The 14,675-nt window shown below is 66.7% G+C and overlaps 3 protein-coding genes and 1 long non-coding RNA gene across 12 annotated transcripts; 2 read left to right on the top strand and 2 right to left on the bottom strand.

The window, feature by feature from the left end:
* Nucleotides 1-339: 339 nt before the first annotated feature.
* LRRC14 (leucine rich repeat containing 14) lies at nt 340-4,310 on the bottom strand. 5 transcript variants are annotated; one of them, XM_045074054.1, is made up of 4 exons: nt 4,267-4,310; nt 2,249-2,602; nt 1,464-2,048; nt 340-1,371 (listed from the first exon to the last, which is right to left on the bottom strand). In XM_045074054.1, exons 2-4 carry the CDS (start codon nt 2,575-2,577, stop codon nt 804-806), a joined length of 1,482 nt encoding a protein of 493 aa, XP_044929989.1. In that variant the 5' UTR covers nt 2,578-2,602; nt 4,267-4,310; the 3' UTR covers nt 340-803. The 5 variants fall into 5 exon arrangements, with proteins under 5 accessions (XP_044929989.1, XP_004779442.1, XP_012904872.1 ...); XM_004779385.3 differs by lacking the exon at nt 4,267-4,310 and adding an exon at nt 3,836-4,259; XM_013049418.2 differs by lacking the exon at nt 4,267-4,310 and adding an exon at nt 3,731-3,860 and having other exon boundaries at nt 2,249-2,469.
* On the top strand, nt 3,612-10,941 carry RECQL4 (RecQ like helicase 4). Of its 3 annotated transcripts, none has more exons than XM_045074044.1 (23): nt 3,612-4,069; nt 4,710-4,743; nt 4,829-4,929; nt 5,066-5,209; nt 5,484-6,064; nt 6,156-6,255; nt 6,327-6,471; nt 6,583-6,693; nt 6,796-6,927; nt 7,012-7,104; nt 7,183-7,319; nt 7,774-7,857; nt 7,935-8,114; nt 8,193-8,372; nt 8,445-8,586; nt 8,664-8,926; nt 9,016-9,292; nt 9,386-9,515; nt 9,595-9,764; nt 9,847-10,027; nt 10,110-10,257; nt 10,406-10,514; nt 10,609-10,941. In XM_045074044.1, the coding sequence occupies exons 1-23, from the start codon at nt 3,677-3,679 to the stop codon at nt 10,731-10,733; spliced, it is 3,960 nt and encodes a 1,319-aa protein (XP_044929979.1). In that variant the 5' UTR covers nt 3,612-3,676; the 3' UTR covers nt 10,734-10,941. The 3 variants fall into 3 exon arrangements, with proteins under 3 accessions (XP_044929979.1, XP_044929981.1, XP_044929980.1); XM_045074046.1 differs by lacking the exon at nt 3,612-4,069 and adding an exon at nt 4,483-4,623; XM_045074045.1 differs by lacking the exons at nt 3,612-4,069; nt 4,710-4,743 and adding an exon at nt 4,503-4,645.
* Nucleotides 10,942-10,952: 11 nt separating this feature from the next.
* On the bottom strand, nt 10,953-13,136 carry MFSD3 (major facilitator superfamily domain containing 3). Of its 3 annotated transcripts, XM_004779388.3 has the most exons (5): nt 12,212-13,135; nt 11,717-11,864; nt 11,496-11,620; nt 11,319-11,428; nt 10,953-11,215 (listed from the first exon to the last, which is right to left on the bottom strand). In XM_004779388.3, the coding sequence occupies exons 1-5, from the start codon at nt 12,891-12,893 to the stop codon at nt 11,042-11,044; spliced, it is 1,239 nt and encodes a 412-aa protein (XP_004779445.1). In that variant the 5' UTR covers nt 12,894-13,135; the 3' UTR covers nt 10,953-11,041. The 3 variants fall into 3 exon arrangements, with proteins under 3 accessions (XP_004779445.1, XP_004779446.1, XP_004779444.1); XM_004779389.3 differs by lacking the exon at nt 11,496-11,620 and having other exon boundaries at nt 12,212-13,136; XM_004779387.3 differs by having other exon boundaries at nt 11,319-11,620; nt 12,212-13,136.
* LOC123390323 lies at nt 12,639-14,123 on the top strand. The gene is made up of 2 exons (XR_006604928.1): nt 12,639-12,752; nt 13,630-14,123. It is a non-coding gene; the product is annotated as an uncharacterized LOC123390323 (long non-coding RNA).
* Nucleotides 14,124-14,675: the final 552 nt, after the last annotated feature.

Raw genomic sequence — 14,675 nt, forward strand, 5'->3', positions numbered from 1 at the left:
ACCCCAGCTCTGCCACACGGGAGGCCCAAGATGCCGACGGACGGCAGCCAGAGGGGGGTCCCCGCACCCCTACCGAGACGCTCCAGAAAAGAGCCCTCCCAGCACCGCCCTCCCCTCTAGCTCCGTGGGGTCCCCGCCCGACCGCCGCAGGTCCTGGGGTCTCCCGCAGGTGGGGGGCCGACGGGCTGCGGAAAGGCCCGCGCCGGCTGGGAGAAGGCTGGGGTGCCCAGGGAAGGGGAGGCGCGGGCAGCAGACGGGAAGACAGCGGCCAGGTTGGGGATGACGCAGAGCCCGCGACAAGTCACTCTGACCAATCGGGACAGAAAAAAACACCACAAATTCGAGTTCCAAACACACTGCACGTTGTACCTTAACGACACCTTCTGGCTCCAAAGCCCTGCCAGGAGGTCTCCTGGGTGCCAGGGCAGGGAGACCCAGCGCTCCTTGAAGCAGGTCCGTGTTCCAGCTTCAGCCCCACAGCAGTCCACCCTTGGGAAGGGCCTAGAGAGAACACTCTCTGAGAGGACCACAACACCAAGGGTAGCCAAGTGCACCCAAACCAAATCTGGCCGTGCAGGCCTGGAATCCAGCCCTGAAGCCAAAAGTCAGCCAGTCAGGGGCACGGGCCCAAGGCAAACCACAAGGTGCTGCCCAAAGCAAAAGAAGGCTCCCAGTGCCCAGGAGCAAGGAAACCTGAGACCAGTGCCCTGTGTCAGGCCTCCAGCAGGGTGCCAGGGAAGGGTCTGTCTATCTAAGGCAAGGAGGGGTCTTCAGCAGCCCTGAACCCCAGCACGGCCTGGAGGTCATAGGCTGAAGTAGTCTGCTGCCAGGCGCCCATAAATGTCTGTGGTCCAAAGCACGTGCGCACGGCCTGAGGCTAGTAGCAGCTGGTGCAACTCAGCCTCGACACGAGCAAACTTCTCCTCGTTGATGGAAGCCTCCAGCAGAACAGAAGCCGGCGGCGGCCAGGGCAGGCCTTCGTAGCAGTCCACAGGGAAGGGGTGCACCACCGTGCGTAACTCAGCCTGTACCACTGAATCCCGGAGGAGCTCCTTGAGGCCCGCCATGGACAGAGGGTTGCCGTAGAGGCCGAGGTAGCGGAGGCTGGCACAGCGCGTCAGCACAGGGAGCGTGGACAGCAGCTGCGTATCCGCAAGCTGGCACTCGGTCAGCTCCAGGTGCAGCAGCGTGGCCGCGGCTGCCTGCAGTAAGCCCTGGAAAGGCTCTAGTTGGCTGCCAGACAGGTCATTGCCACTAAGGTCCAGCTTCTTGAGATGGACAGCATGTGGGCTCCGTGCCAGAAAGCGCAGATCCTCAGGTAGCAGAGCACAGAAGGCCAGCTCCAGGCTCTCCAGGGGGCTCTGCAGGGTGCTATGGGGGACACAGGAGGTCACCGACAGGCAGAACCAGGAGTAGGTCTCGGGGAGAGGAGGAAGGGTAGGGTGGTAGTGGGGCCTGCTCACCTGAGCAGCTGGTCCAGCCGTCCGGAGAGGAGAGAGGAGCCCATGCTGAGCTCCCGCAGACAAGTGAAGCGGCCCATCTGGGCCAGGAAGTAACGGAAGTTGTCCTCGCCGTCCACAGAGGGCTGCCTGGAGTCCCCGTGCACATAGTGCAGCCGCAGGCTGGCCAGGTGCTGGAAGCGGGCCACATGGGGGATGATAACAGACAGGCCACGGAGACCCAAGTTGTTAAAGCGCAGGTCCACACGGCGCAAGCAGCCCGAGTCCAGCAGCTGCAGCAAAGCCACAGTGTTGCGCATGGGCAGGTCCTCGGCCCGCAGGTCCCGGCAGCAGAGCCGCAGGGGACTGCCTACGCTGCTTCGGAGCGCCTCCCGCAGGAATGCATAGGAGGCCCTGTTCACCCGCAGGTCCACGCGAACCTCCACAGGAAGGGGGGCCTGCCCAGGCTCCACAGTCCCGCCCTGCTGCTGCGCGATGCACGTGCGGGCCACCGCTGCTGTGCAATCCCACATGCTCATGGTACCAGGGTCCTGCTCCACACCGTCGTCCAGGAGGCCCGTCATGTCCAGCACCCGCAGGGCATGCTTCCTGGGAGCACGGGTAGGCTAAAGCAGGAGACAAGGGAGCAGAGCCCACACCCACTCCCAGCCATCTTGGGACAGGAGCAATAGGACCGTTACTGCACTGAACTCTTGCAGTAACCTGGAGCCTCACAGGGGACCTCTCTGCACCACCACCGCAACGCCGCCCCAGCCCAGGGCCTGAGGGCCCCTCAGGTGAGCTCATACCTGCAGAGAGGCTGTGTGCCAGCCTCCGTCTCTGGGGTGTGGAGCCGGGCCGTCAGCCCCAGGATCACAGCCTGCATGCTCTCTGTGCTGGGGCGTTCCTGCAGCAAGGCCCGGCTGCAGTGGGCACATTCCTGCAACAGCTGCTGGAAGCTGAGCAGCGGAAAGGGCCATGTGTGCACCAGCTCGCGAAGCACAACAGTCTTCTTGTCCATGAAGGCCACCTTGAACAGCAGGGGGAAGAGCTCTCGAGGCAGCAGGGGCAGGGCCTGGCAGGCAGCTGGCTGGCACTGGAGCACCTGCCGCGTGCTCAGGAACACAAGCGTGTGCATCGTGCTGGGCCAGGCAGGAAGCCACCTGCAGGGAAGGGCCCTTCAGCGGGGAGCACAGACCCCAGGCCACCACCCAGCCACGGCCTCCTCCGTCACTGGTATTGAGCAAGCCCAGCATGGCCCTTGGCACAGCGCCAGCTCTCAGTGGCGGGCCATGGCACTGAGGAGCAAGTGCGAGGTGCCTAGCAATGGGCGCAGTGGAAACGGGAACAAGGCCCCCTCCAGCTCCCTCCCTCTAGAAGCATGGGGACTCTACGGAAAGGCAGTCTCCACACAGTACGTAAACAGCACGGCATCAGCGAGGACCCGCTTGCCTCGGTGCGGTTTTCAGGACTACTGCTCTGCACAACCTCCCTCCGCCCGACGTGTACTTGAGCCTCCCAAATCACAAAGCTGCTTATCAGAAACACTCGCTTCCTCAAAAGAAGAATAGAGCTCAGGCCCTTCCCCCACCACAGGAGCAGTGGAGGAGGCAGGACACTGCGAGGGGGCGGGAAGCCGCATCACAATTCACCTCCCCACTCTCCTCCAGCTCTGGCGGGTTGTCCTTGGACAGGAACAGGAGCGAGAAGCACTGGTGCAGTCTAGTAAGCACCAGCAAAGGTAAAAAAAAAAAAAAAAAAAAAGGCTGGCACCCAGAGAACGTCGAGTCCAGACAGGCCTGACCCTCAGGTCCTAACTACTACGGTCCAGCAGTACCGCCCAGCTCGGAGACCCCACAGACCCACGGACAGCAAACCTCACTGTTACTGCACCAAGGTCCTCGCCACCTGTCTTAACATCACCCTCCCCTCCGAGATCCACAGTGAGACCCAGTCTCAGACCCACGGGACTCAGTAGGCCCCAGACCAAGAGCTGCTCAGAGGGGTGGAGACGGCGTGGAATGCGCACCCAGGCTAACGAGAGGCACCCAGGAGATGCCTGGGGCTGCGGGGCACCTGGACCCCGGCTCTCCTCCTGACTGCGGCGGCAGCAACACTCCGCGGACTTACTGCGCGCCCAGCACCTCATCCTCAAAACCGCTGCCCGGTCCTACCCCTGGGAACACATTAGAAAACTAAGCTCTACGCCTGGCCAGCCCAAGGTCACAGCCTGGGCGATGAGCCCGGGGCAGGGGGAGCGGTCTGGCTCCAGAGGCCCCGCGCTTCCCAACCTCAGGCACCACGCGAGTCCTCAGGGCACTGGTTCTGGAGGCGCCCGGACGCCAACGCCCGGCCTTGCGCTGCCTGGAGACCAACGCCGCGAGGACGACTCATACCTCGCGGTGACGGGACCGAGCGACCGGCACCTGCCACGAGAGGAAGCGAGAGCAGCCGGTGTGGTCACCGCGGGAGGAGCCTCCGTGCAGGGGCCGCCGCCCCCTGCCGCCCGGCCCGCGCGTCCCGGCGTCTCCCCGAAGACGCCCCCGCCCGGGTCCTCCCGGCCTCGAGCCGCGGGAGACCCTCGAGGCGACGCCCTCCGCCTCCCCGACGCGATCTGCCTCTCGAAGCCGGTGCGTCGCCCCCCGGGGCCCGAGGTCGCTGTGCCCGACGCAGGGCTCCAGGTCCTTCCCCGCTCCGCGGACGAACCGACCGGCTCCCGCCTCCCGGGCGGCGCCGCCCCAAGCTCCCGCGCCCGCTTCCTGCGGCCAGGCAGGGCCGGGGTGCGCACGCCGCCCCGCTCCCTCTCCGGCCGGCGCCCCGCGCTCACCGGCCCCACAGACGCCGCCGCCGCCGCCGCCGCCGCCGCCGCCGCCGCCGCCGCCGCCGCCGCCGCCACCCGCCCCGCCTCGCCGTCCGCGGCGCCCCGCCCAGCGCCTCCGCGCGCCGCGATGACGTAGCCGCCACCCATTGGCCGCCCCACCAGGGCCCCCCTGATTGGCTGTCCCGACGGCGGCTGCCCGGCCGCCCCGCCTCCGACCCTACCGGGCGCCCCCATTGGCCGGCGGCCGGCGTCGCCCTCGAGGCGGGAGATTCGCGGGGCCCGGGGCCGCCGGGCGGGAGCCATGGAGCGCTTGCGGGACGTGCGGGAGCGGCTGCGGGACTGGGAGCGCGCGTTCCGGAGGCGGTGCGGGCGGCGGCCGGGCCAGGTGCGGGCTGCCCGGGGGCGGGGGGCGGAGGCTGCGGTCGCGGGCTGACGCGCTCCCCCCGCAGGAGGACGTGGAGGCGGCGCCGGAGGAGACCCGCGGTGAGCGCGCGGACGGCGCGGCGGGGAGGGAGCCGGGCGGGGAGGGAGCCGGGCGGCCCCCGGTGACCCTTGACCGCACCCCCAGCGCTCTACCGGGAGTACCGCGCCCTGAAGGGGGCCCTGGGCGGGGCCGGCGGCGTGGGACCTCGCAGCCCCGAGCAGTCGCTTCCCGCCGCGGCGCAGCAGGTACCCAGGGTCGGGCGCCTGTGGCAGAGCCGGGAGTCGCGACCAGGCCTCTGTGGGGGCGCAGAGCCCGGGGGAGGACGGGACCCGGGCCGGGGCGGGGCTCGGGGGGCGCGGACGCCCACCGTCTGTCCTGCAGGCGCCGGAGCCCAGCTGCTGGGGGCCGCACTTGAATCGCGCTGCGGCCCAGAGTCCACCCGCTCCTCTCCGCGGGGCAAGGGCTGCGGGGTCTGTGCCGGACTACGGGAAGAGGCTCAAGGCCAACCTGAAGGCCACTCTGCAGGTGAGGGTCACCGGCCCGGCAGCGCGCCCCTCCTGGATGCGGAGCCGGTCCCCGCAGAACCTTTCTCCTCAACCCTTCCGAACGTGTGCAGCTCTACCCGCGGGGTCACACGTGCCCTGCCAGCCTTAACCAGGGTGGGACCCCTGCCTCAGGGCCGGCCTGGGGCTTCTCACCTCAACCGGTGCTTCAGGGTGGACATTCTGGCGGCTTTCAGAGTCTGAAGCAGCCCAGACACCTGAGTTCCCCGCTTGCTGGTCTGTCCTTCCTCTCTCAGGCTGGGCCAGCTCTGGGCCGCATACCCCGACTTCCACAAGGACCCTCGTCCAAGATGCCCTCCCCAGGGCCACCAGGCGCAGGGGCTGCCCCCGTCTCTCCAGAAGAAGTCAGTGAGGTCCCCCTCCAGCCTCCTGGGCCTCGGCTGAGGCCAGGCTGCCTCCAGCAGCTACAGGCATCCCTGAGCCTACGACTGTGCTCTCTAGACCCTGACTGGCTACAGCGGTGTCAAAACGGGGCCCCAGATTTCCTGGGGGCTTCCAAGGCCTGCCAGCCTAACCTGGGTGTAGAGGACTCACAACCTCTGGCTTCAGGTGTCCCGCCTGTCCTTGGTCCCGGCACTGGCCCTGAGACTCAAGCCCTACAGACAGCCAGAGTCCATGCAGAGAGCCCCCAACCTGGCAACAGTCAAGACAAGAAGTGGACATGGAATGGGGAACCAGAAGGGAGTCCTGCACAGGCCCAGCAGGACAGCAGTCATGCGGGACCTCTGCCTGAAGAAGCTGGGGCTCCAGAACACGCAGAAGCCTGCCCAGCAGAACCCGTGGGGGCACAGCCCCCCAGTGGCCCCACAGCCACCAGGTACCGCAGCTTCAGCCTCCCAGTACGGTCACCTTGAGACGAGCTACGGTGGGGCGGCTTTGGCCATCGCCTGTCTGTACCTGCTTTCTAGGCCAGCTGTCCGGAGCGGAGGTAATTACGTGAGGCTCAACATGAAGCAGAAACGCTACGTGCGGGGCCCGGCGCTCCGCGGCAGGCTGCTCCGCAAGCAGGTGAGGAGCCGGCAGCCACTCCCTTCATCCCTACCGCCTTTTGCCATGTGACCGTTTTTTGTGGCCCCCAGATGTGGAAGCAGAAGTGGCAGAAGAAGGGGGAGTGTTTTGGAGGCGGTCAGCCCAGAGCCACAGTCAAGAATTCTTGCTTCCGGTGCGGACAGCTAGGCCACTGGTCATCCCAGTGCCCCCAGTCAAGTGAAACTTCTACTCTGGGTGAGGGGTTGCACTAGCGCTGTCTGGACGACAGTGGTACTCGTGGGGGGGGGCAGGGGAGCACACCTACCTCCAACAGAAGCAGCTAGCAGCTCCTTACACCTGACACAGAGCCTGCTCAGGGTGCCCAGGAGAGCCGTGAGAATGAAGACGACGTGCAGACCCGGCTCGCCGCAGACGAGGCGGTGCAGAGGATAGGCACTGCCGGCTGCCAGCAGCCCGGTGAATGAAGGAAGGGGGCGGGCTGGGGCCACTTGTGTTTTTTCCAGGAAGATTCTAGTCTAGCCTAGAGTTCCCACACCACCTTTTTGTGTCTCATCCTAGTGAGTGAGAAAGACCCGGAGCCTGCTGGGCCTGAGCTGTTGGTGACTGTGGAGCAGCCTGTGCCCCGGGCACCCTGCCGGCCCCGCCCAGTGCCACCACTCTACCCACCGGGGCCCTCGGGACAAGTGGCAGGTGAGCAGAAGCTGACCAGCCCAGAGCCTTTCCTGGGAGATGGGGACAACTTGGGGCCCTCCTGACCAACACCTGTGTCCACAGAGACACCGGCTGAGGTGTTCCAGGCCCTAGAGCAGCTGGGGCACCAAGCCTTCCGCCCTGGGCAGGAGCGTGTGATCATGCAGATCCTTTCTGGTGAGCTTGGCTCCTGCCGGGAGGGGCCAGGACGAAGGCCTGGCCACAGGGTGGCATACTGACTGTTGGTCCCACCAGGCATGTCCACACTGCTGGTGTCGCCCACTGGCTCCGGCAAGTCCCTGTGCTATCAGCTTCCTGCACTGCTCTACGCCCGGCGAAGCCCCTGCCTCACGCTGGTCATCTCTCCCCTCCTGTCTCTCATGGATGACCAGGTGCTCTGGCAGGACCCTAGGGCCCCACACAGAAGGCAGGAACTGGTGCCCAGAGGTCCTCTGGCTCCTTCAGGCTGCTGCTTATCACCTAGTCAGGGCCGTAAGGAGCTCCGCTGTTCTCAGCCCGGCAGCTTGTCCACAGCCCCAGGTCCAGTGGTGGCCAGAGGGCAGCAGGGACCTGGCAGCCGGGCTGACCTGACTCGACCCCCCAGGAGCAGCAGCGCTGAGGAAGGTGGGCATCCCCATGGGGCCTGTCCGTTCCTGGTGCTTCTGAGCCAAGGCTCATGGGCAGCCCTGACCCTTAGTCCTGTAGGCCCCGCCATCTGGGCTTTCTCTCCCCAGAGAGCCCAAAGCAGAGATGGTGGCTGCTGTCAAGCTGAGCAGCTCGGAGAGCCCATTGGAGGGAGAACCAAGGAAGGGTGGCTTGTCACTGGTTGTTCTCCTGACCCTGCAGGTGTCTGGCCTGCCCCCGTGCCTGAAGGTGGCCTGTATCCATTCGGGCATGACGAGGAAGCAGCGGGAGTCTGCCCTGAAGAAGGTGAGGGGCCTCGCCTGGCAAGACGGGCCGAGGAGCAGCCCGGCCCTCCCCTGATGCTCCTGACCTTGCACTCTCAGGTCCAGGCGGCCCAGGTGCATGTGCTGATGCTGTCGCCCGAGGCGCTGGTGGGGGCTGGGCTGGGGCCCTCTGGCTGCCTCCCTCAGCTGCCTCCAGTCGCTTTTGCCTGTGTCGATGAGGCCCACTGCCTTTCCCAGTGGTCCCACAACTTCCGGCCCTGCTACCTGCGTGTCTGCAAGGTGAGCCTGAGTTGGGGTACGAGGGAGCAGGCCAGGGAGGATGGCTTGGGCACCCTTTCTGGCTCTGCTCCCACATAGGTGCTGCGGGAACACCTGGGTGTGCGCTGCTTCCTGGGTCTCACGGCCACGGCCACACACAGCACCTCAAGAGATGTGGCCCAGCATCTAGGCGTGGCTGAGGAGCTTGTCCTCAGCGAGCCGGTCACCGTCCCTGCGAACCTGTACCTCTCTGTGTCCATGGACAGGGACCCAGAGCAGGTAGGTGCACACACCTGGGCCCACCAGAGGCACGGCCTCTGACAGCCCTCACTGACCGCTGTCACCCACCAGGCTTTGGTGACATTGCTGCAGAGTGACCGCTTTCGTGCTCTGAGCTCCATCATCGTCTACTGCAACAGACGTGAGGACACAGAGCGTGTCGCCGCACTGCTCCGCACCTGCCTGCGTGCGTCACGGGACCCGGGGCCCAGAGGTGAGGTCAGCAGGCTTGTGCCCCACAGACCTGCCCCAGAAACACAGTGCACCCGACCGTCTGTGTCTTCCCCGCAGGCCAGATCCCTGAGGCCATAGCCAAAGCCTACCACGCCGGCATGTGTCACCGGGAGCGGCGGCAGGTGCAGCAGGCCTTCATGGACGGCCGGCTGCGGGTGGTGGTGGCCACGGTGGCCTTCGGGATGGGGCTGGACCGGCCCGACGTGCGAGCTGTGCTGCACCTGGGGCTGCCCGCGAGCTTGGAGACCTACGTGCAGGCTGTGGGCCGGGCTGGGCGTGACGGCCAGCCGGCGCATTGCCACCTCTTCCTACAACCCCAGGTTCTTGCCTGCCCCGCTCGAGCCCCCCACCGAGTCTCCCCCACAGCCTCCCCCCACCATGCCACATGGTCACAGCTTCCATGCCACAGGGCCAGGACCTGCAGGAGCTGCGGAGACACGTGTATGCCGACACAGCTGACTTTCTCGCCGTGAAGAAACTGGTCCAGTGCGCGTTCCCCCCCTGCACCTGTGCCCAAGCCCAACAGCCTCCAGAGAAGGACGGAGCCAGGGGCCAGAAGACACCTGTGGCCGGGTCCCTGAGGGACGCTGAGCAGCCCAACAGCCAGCATGCAGCCCGGTGCCCAGGCCACCAGCGGGCACTTCCGGTGCAGCCGCTGGTGCAGGCCCTGGACATGCCCGAGGAGGGTGAGGAACTGGGGACGGTGGGCACGTTCCCCATACACCTGGGTCCCCACGTGCCCATGTCCCTGAGCCCTGCTCTACGTCCCCCACCCACAGCCATTGAGACCCTGCTGTGCTATCTGGAGCTACACCCACGACGCTGGCTGGAGCTGCTGGCACCCACCTTCGCCCGGTGCCACCTGCGCTGTCCTGGGGGTGCCCCCCAGCTCCTGGCCCTGGCCCACAGGTGAACACACATCCTGGCCCAGGCTGGGGCTAAAGACATGGAGCCAGGATGGCTAATTACGTGTCTCGTCCTGGGACAGGTGTCCCCTCCTGGCTGTATGTTTGGCCCAGCAGCCGCCGGAGAGCACAGGTGGGGGAGGCTGTTCTGTAGAGTTTGACGTCGTGAAGCTGGCGGACTCGGCGGGCTGGAAGCTGGCGTCAGCACAGCGGGCTCTGCGTCAGCTGCAGTGGGAGCCCGAGCCCACAACAGGTATGCCCTCCCCCCGCCCGGCCCACTCGGCCCCGGACCTGCTTGCTGCCAGCCTGCCCGCATGTGATGAGCTCTCTGGCAGGTGCACGTCGGGACACGGGGGTGCTGGTGGAGTTCCGGGAGCTCGCCTTCTGTCTGCGCAGTCCTGGAGACCTGACAGCCCACGAGAGGGACCAGATCTGTGACTTCCTATACGGCCACATACAAGCCCGAGAGCGGGAGGCCCTGGCCGGCCTGCGCCGCACCTTCCAGGCCTTTCACAGGTGCAGGAGGGGTGGATGGGCCTGGGGCCACCTCCACCCCGCCCCGCAGGGGGGCAGCTCTGACAGATTCCTCTCGCCCCAGTGTGGCCTTCCCCAGCTGTGGGCCCTGCTTGGAGCAGCCCAGTGAAGAGCACAGCGCCAGGCTCAAGGCCCTGCTCAGCTGCTACTTCAAGGAAGAGAGTCCCGGGGACACGGAAGACGATCAGGACCCGGAGCCAGGACAGGCAGGGGTGAGAGCTCGCTCCTCCTGGCCTGCAGTGAGCCCAGCCAGTGCGCGCACACGCACACACACGCACACTCCGCCTCCTGGCCCGCAACATGGTGGGCTACGTGGAACCTGGCGCCATGGAAGTGGCCTCACGTCCCCCCCCTTCACAGATCCAGGACTGGGAGGACCAGGTTCGACGGGACGTGCGCCACCTTCTGTCCTTGTGGCCAGAGCAGCAGTTCTCAGGCAGGGCTGTGGCCCGCATCTTCCATGGCATCGGTGAGGGCCTGGGAGGCTGGTCTCTGACGGGGATGGGGGTGGGGCCTGGCCCAGAGTCCTCAGGATCCTGCTGCACCCTGTTGTTCCCCCGCAGGAAGCCCCCGCTTCCCAGCGCAGGTGTATGGGCGGGACCGGCGCTTCTGGAGGAGACACCTGTGCCTGAGCTTCCCCGCCCTGATGCGCTTGGCCACAGAGGAGATCCTGCGCTGGGGCCACTGACCGCTGGGCTGTGGGCTGGCCCTGCTCCCCGACCTCAGACGCCAAGACAGCCTGTGGCCTGGCGACGGTGTGGAGGGGGTCAGGTGTGGCTGTGCGTCAGGAGAAAGAGCCCTTGGTGGCCATGACAATGACTACCCTGGGGAGAACCCACCATCAGAAGTGCAGGGGCAAGGAGGCCTCAAAATGCAGATTAAAAATGCTCAAGTCACTCATAGTAGCTCTTTTCTGAGGACAGCCTTGCCCGTGTCACAGCCCAGCCAGCCAGGCCACGGGCACACCCAGCTTTATTAGGCCGGTGGGCACCCAGCTCAGGCCAGGCTGCCAGGGGCCAGGCTCAAGTACAGCACGGGCATGCCCGAGAGGGCCAGGAAGAAGGCAAAGCAGAGAAGCCGCCCCAGGCTGTCGGCCAGGGCTCCAGCCAGCGTGCCCAGGAACAGCTTCCCCAGCAGCTCCAGCGTGGCCAGGAGGCCGTAGTGTGTGGCCTGTGGGGACGAGGAGGGACCGGGCAGGAGGTCAGGTGAGGGGTCACTTGGATCGCAGCCAGCCCTGCAGCCCCCCTGCACGTCCCTGCCGCAGCCCCCTCACCTGCAGGGCACGGGGCACCCGCTGGCTGCACCGCATCATCAGGGTGAATGTGGTGGTTGTGACCAGGCCCCCGAGGAGGTGCTGTAGACACAGGCTCAGCAGGGCTGCCCCTGGGAGGGCCGAGATCAGCGGAGCCCAGGACATGGGACCCCTCCCCTCCCGCAGCCAGCCCCTCACCTCTCAGGACGGTGCTGGGGCCCAACCTGACCCCTGAGGTGTCCAGGTGGAAGAGCAGGGTGGTCTGGCAGGCCAGACCCCCGAGACGGAACCGTAGCACTGACCTGAGCAGGGCCAGTGGTTGCCTGAGGTGGGGAGATGGGGTGGGGGTGGGGGGAGTCAGGGAGTGGGGCCCAGGTCGGGTGGGTGCAGGTGAGTGAGCCAGGCTGGGGAGGACTCACCTGTGCCTGGCCAGCAAGGCCCCGCCCAGGGACGAGCCTACAATGGAGCAGACCACGGCGCCCACACCATTCCACAGCCCCAGCTCTCGCGTGGAGATGCCGTGGTCCAGCAGGAAGAGCGGGAACAAGCTGCTGGCACCCTGCTCACCTGTGGGGAGAATGTGAGCAGGGGCTCCCACCCCCCTTCACCTTGGGGCCTTTAGAGGCCCTCCCCTAGCCGGGCACTGCCTCCGTTCTGGGCCCCAGGTGCCTGGAGATAGCTGGGGCTGGGCATCAGGCAAGCTTAGGGTCAGCATAAGGCGGCGTCAGACCCCAGGTGTTGTGGCTGGAGCTCCCGGAAGCCGTGCAGCAAGAGCTGGGGAACCAGGCTGAACTCCAGCCTGCTATGCTAACGCCCCGAAGGTGACCACCAAATGGATTCCAGGGCTCCTGGAGACCCGCCGGAGGTCCCCCAGGCTCCCACCCTGCTGCTGCCTGACTCACGGCCTCACTTACCCAGTTTGTAAGTGAGCACAAAGCCCGCCGTCCACAGAGTCCCGGGCATGGCCAGCAGGTCCTGCAGAAGGTGCAGGCTGCGGAGGGGTGCTTCCGACGGCCCAGACGCAGGCAGTTGTTGCAGGGCCGGCGCCGCCCAGACGAGGGCAGCAGCCAACCAATAGGTAGCGGCCAGGAGCAGGAAGAGCAGGGGCCAGGAGAGCGTGGGGACCAGGGCCAACAGGCCCCCTCCCGCCAGCACCGCCCCCAGCTTGTAAGCGACCACCTGCACTGTGTTGCCGGGCCCCAGCTCCGCCGGCTCCAAGAGCTGGACGGCCAGCGTGTCCAGGGCCACATCCTGCACAGCCGCACCCAGGTTCAGCAACAGCAGCAGCCCCGCCACAGTGACCGGCAGCCCAGTCGGGCCGGCTTCCGCGGGTGGCAGGGCGGCCAGCAGCCCGCACACCAGGCCCAGAGCAGCCGTGCTGAGCACCAGCCAGGCCTTCAGGGAGCCCCGCGTGTCCACCAGGGGGGCCCACACGAGTTTAAACAGCCAGGGCAGGTACAGCACCTTGGCCAGTCCCACGCGCGTCAGGGAGAGGCCTCGCGCCCGCAGCAGCACGGGCAGCAGGCCAGACTGCAGCCCGTAGGGCAGGCCTTGCACCAGGTAGAGGCCGGCCAGCGGCAGCAGCTTCCGCCGCATGGCCAGGAGAGCGGGGCGCCCGGGGGCTACTGCTGGGGGGCGGGGCCCGGCCCGCGATCGGGCGGGGACCGGGGCTGGGTTCAAGGCCGGACCAGAACCTGGCGCCGGGGCAGAGCGGTTCCGGAGGGGGGGTCTGGGCGGGTCAGGGGTCCCACGACCGCATGGCTCGAGCGGGACCAGTCAGCGCACTGGGCAGGTGGGCGCCCGCGGGTCCTGAGGCATGCGCACTACGCAGGCGCGCAACGCGCGGCCACTGAGCGCGCGAGCGGGCCAGAGCGCCGCCCGCCCTCGGGCGCCCCCAGTGGCCAACCTGGGTGCGGCCCGGGAGCCGCGGGCCCGGCGGCCACTCGCCTATCTGGTGTTGAGCCCGCGGCTCACCTTGGCCCTCCCCCAAGGGTATGAGGAGATCCGGCTCCCAGACCCCCTGGACCCACACCCTGAATTCCCACAAGCGCTTCCGTGATGTCTCACCTGCAGCTTGGGTGCTGCAGTGCCTAGGGAGGAGTCGGCCTCTTAATTAAGTGCCCATGACCCACTACTGCTTATGCCCAGGGCCACAAAAGGTCTCAACCAGGGCGTTGCAGCCAGCTGCTGCCGGAGATGCCCTCCAGGGTCGGTGACCAGGCTGGGAGAGGCCCACCCAGGCCCTGCCTCCCTGCTGCTGGCTTGGTGGAGGGGAGAGGTACGTCCCTGGAGCAGCCGAACACGGGGGGTCTCGCGTGGTCCCTCCTCACAGTGGCACCCACAGGACTCCCGAGGCCCAGAAGAGGAAGTGAGTACAGCCCGTGGTCAAGAACCACCTCCGGAGCGGACAGAGCTAGGGCCTTCGTTCTGTCTCCGAACCCTCGGCCCCCTGAAGCCGACCCAACCCCTAGAGGAACAGCTGGTGAAACCACCTGGAGTGGGTCTCCTGTCACTTCGACAAGCTTCCTCATCTGTAAAATGAGGACTGGCGTCCCTCCCCAAGATGGCGGCGACCCCCAACCGTGCCTGCCCTGCACACAGTGAGCTCCATCTCTGCTCCCGGGGCCAGGACGTCGGGCTGCACACCCACCCCCAGTCTGGGCCTCCCCGGGGTGCCTGTGCGTCAGCATTTTACAGCCCTTCCCCCGGCACCTGGCCTTGAGTGCTCCAGCGTGGGAGGGCCCCCTCGCTGCCTCCCAGCCCAAGGGCTGTGTTTGCACTAGGATGTCACATACTCCAAACCCAATACAAACAAAGCAAGACCTAGGTGTTCGTTCTCCCCACCCCCTACCTTGGCTCCTCCAGCGCCCTGCCACCTGCTCGTTCAGGAGGGGAACCAAGCCTTCCTCCTTGAGTCCTCACCGGGACTCCGATTCCTGCTGCTCACCCAGGCCCCCCGGCTCCGTCTCACAGCGCAGTGTGCTTCCTGTGCTGCTGGCCGGGCGACAGGCGGGCGATGCAGGAAGGCACAGCAGGGCCCCTGGCTGCGTCTACCTTAGGCTATGTTTTCGGACGTGGTCACCCCTGGGACTCAGCTCCCGGGTCTCTCCGGCCGGCTTAGTGCCCGCCCTGTCGCACCTTCACACCTTCACTCCTCCTCGCTTTATGTGAAGTTTGCCGCCGTGTCTGCCTCAAGACCAGAGGCCACGGAGAGACCCGGCCCGTGAGGGCACCACATCTGCAGTGAGGGACACTGCACCTCCCTCCTCTGGGAGCCTTCCTTGACCATCCACCTCAAGGCTGACAGATGCCCTGCCTGGGGCTAGGTCTCCAAGCCCCATGGAACCCCAGCTCAGACAGGAAGTCAGCAGTGGACAG

This window comes from Mustela putorius, unplaced genomic scaffold (genome assembly GCF_011764305.1).
Source record: "Mustela putorius furo isolate JIRA1106 unplaced genomic scaffold, ASM1176430v1.1 tig00537303_pilon_pilon_pilon, whole genome shotgun sequence".
NCBI classification, from domain to species: Eukaryota; Metazoa; Chordata; class Mammalia; order Carnivora; family Mustelidae; genus Mustela; species Mustela putorius.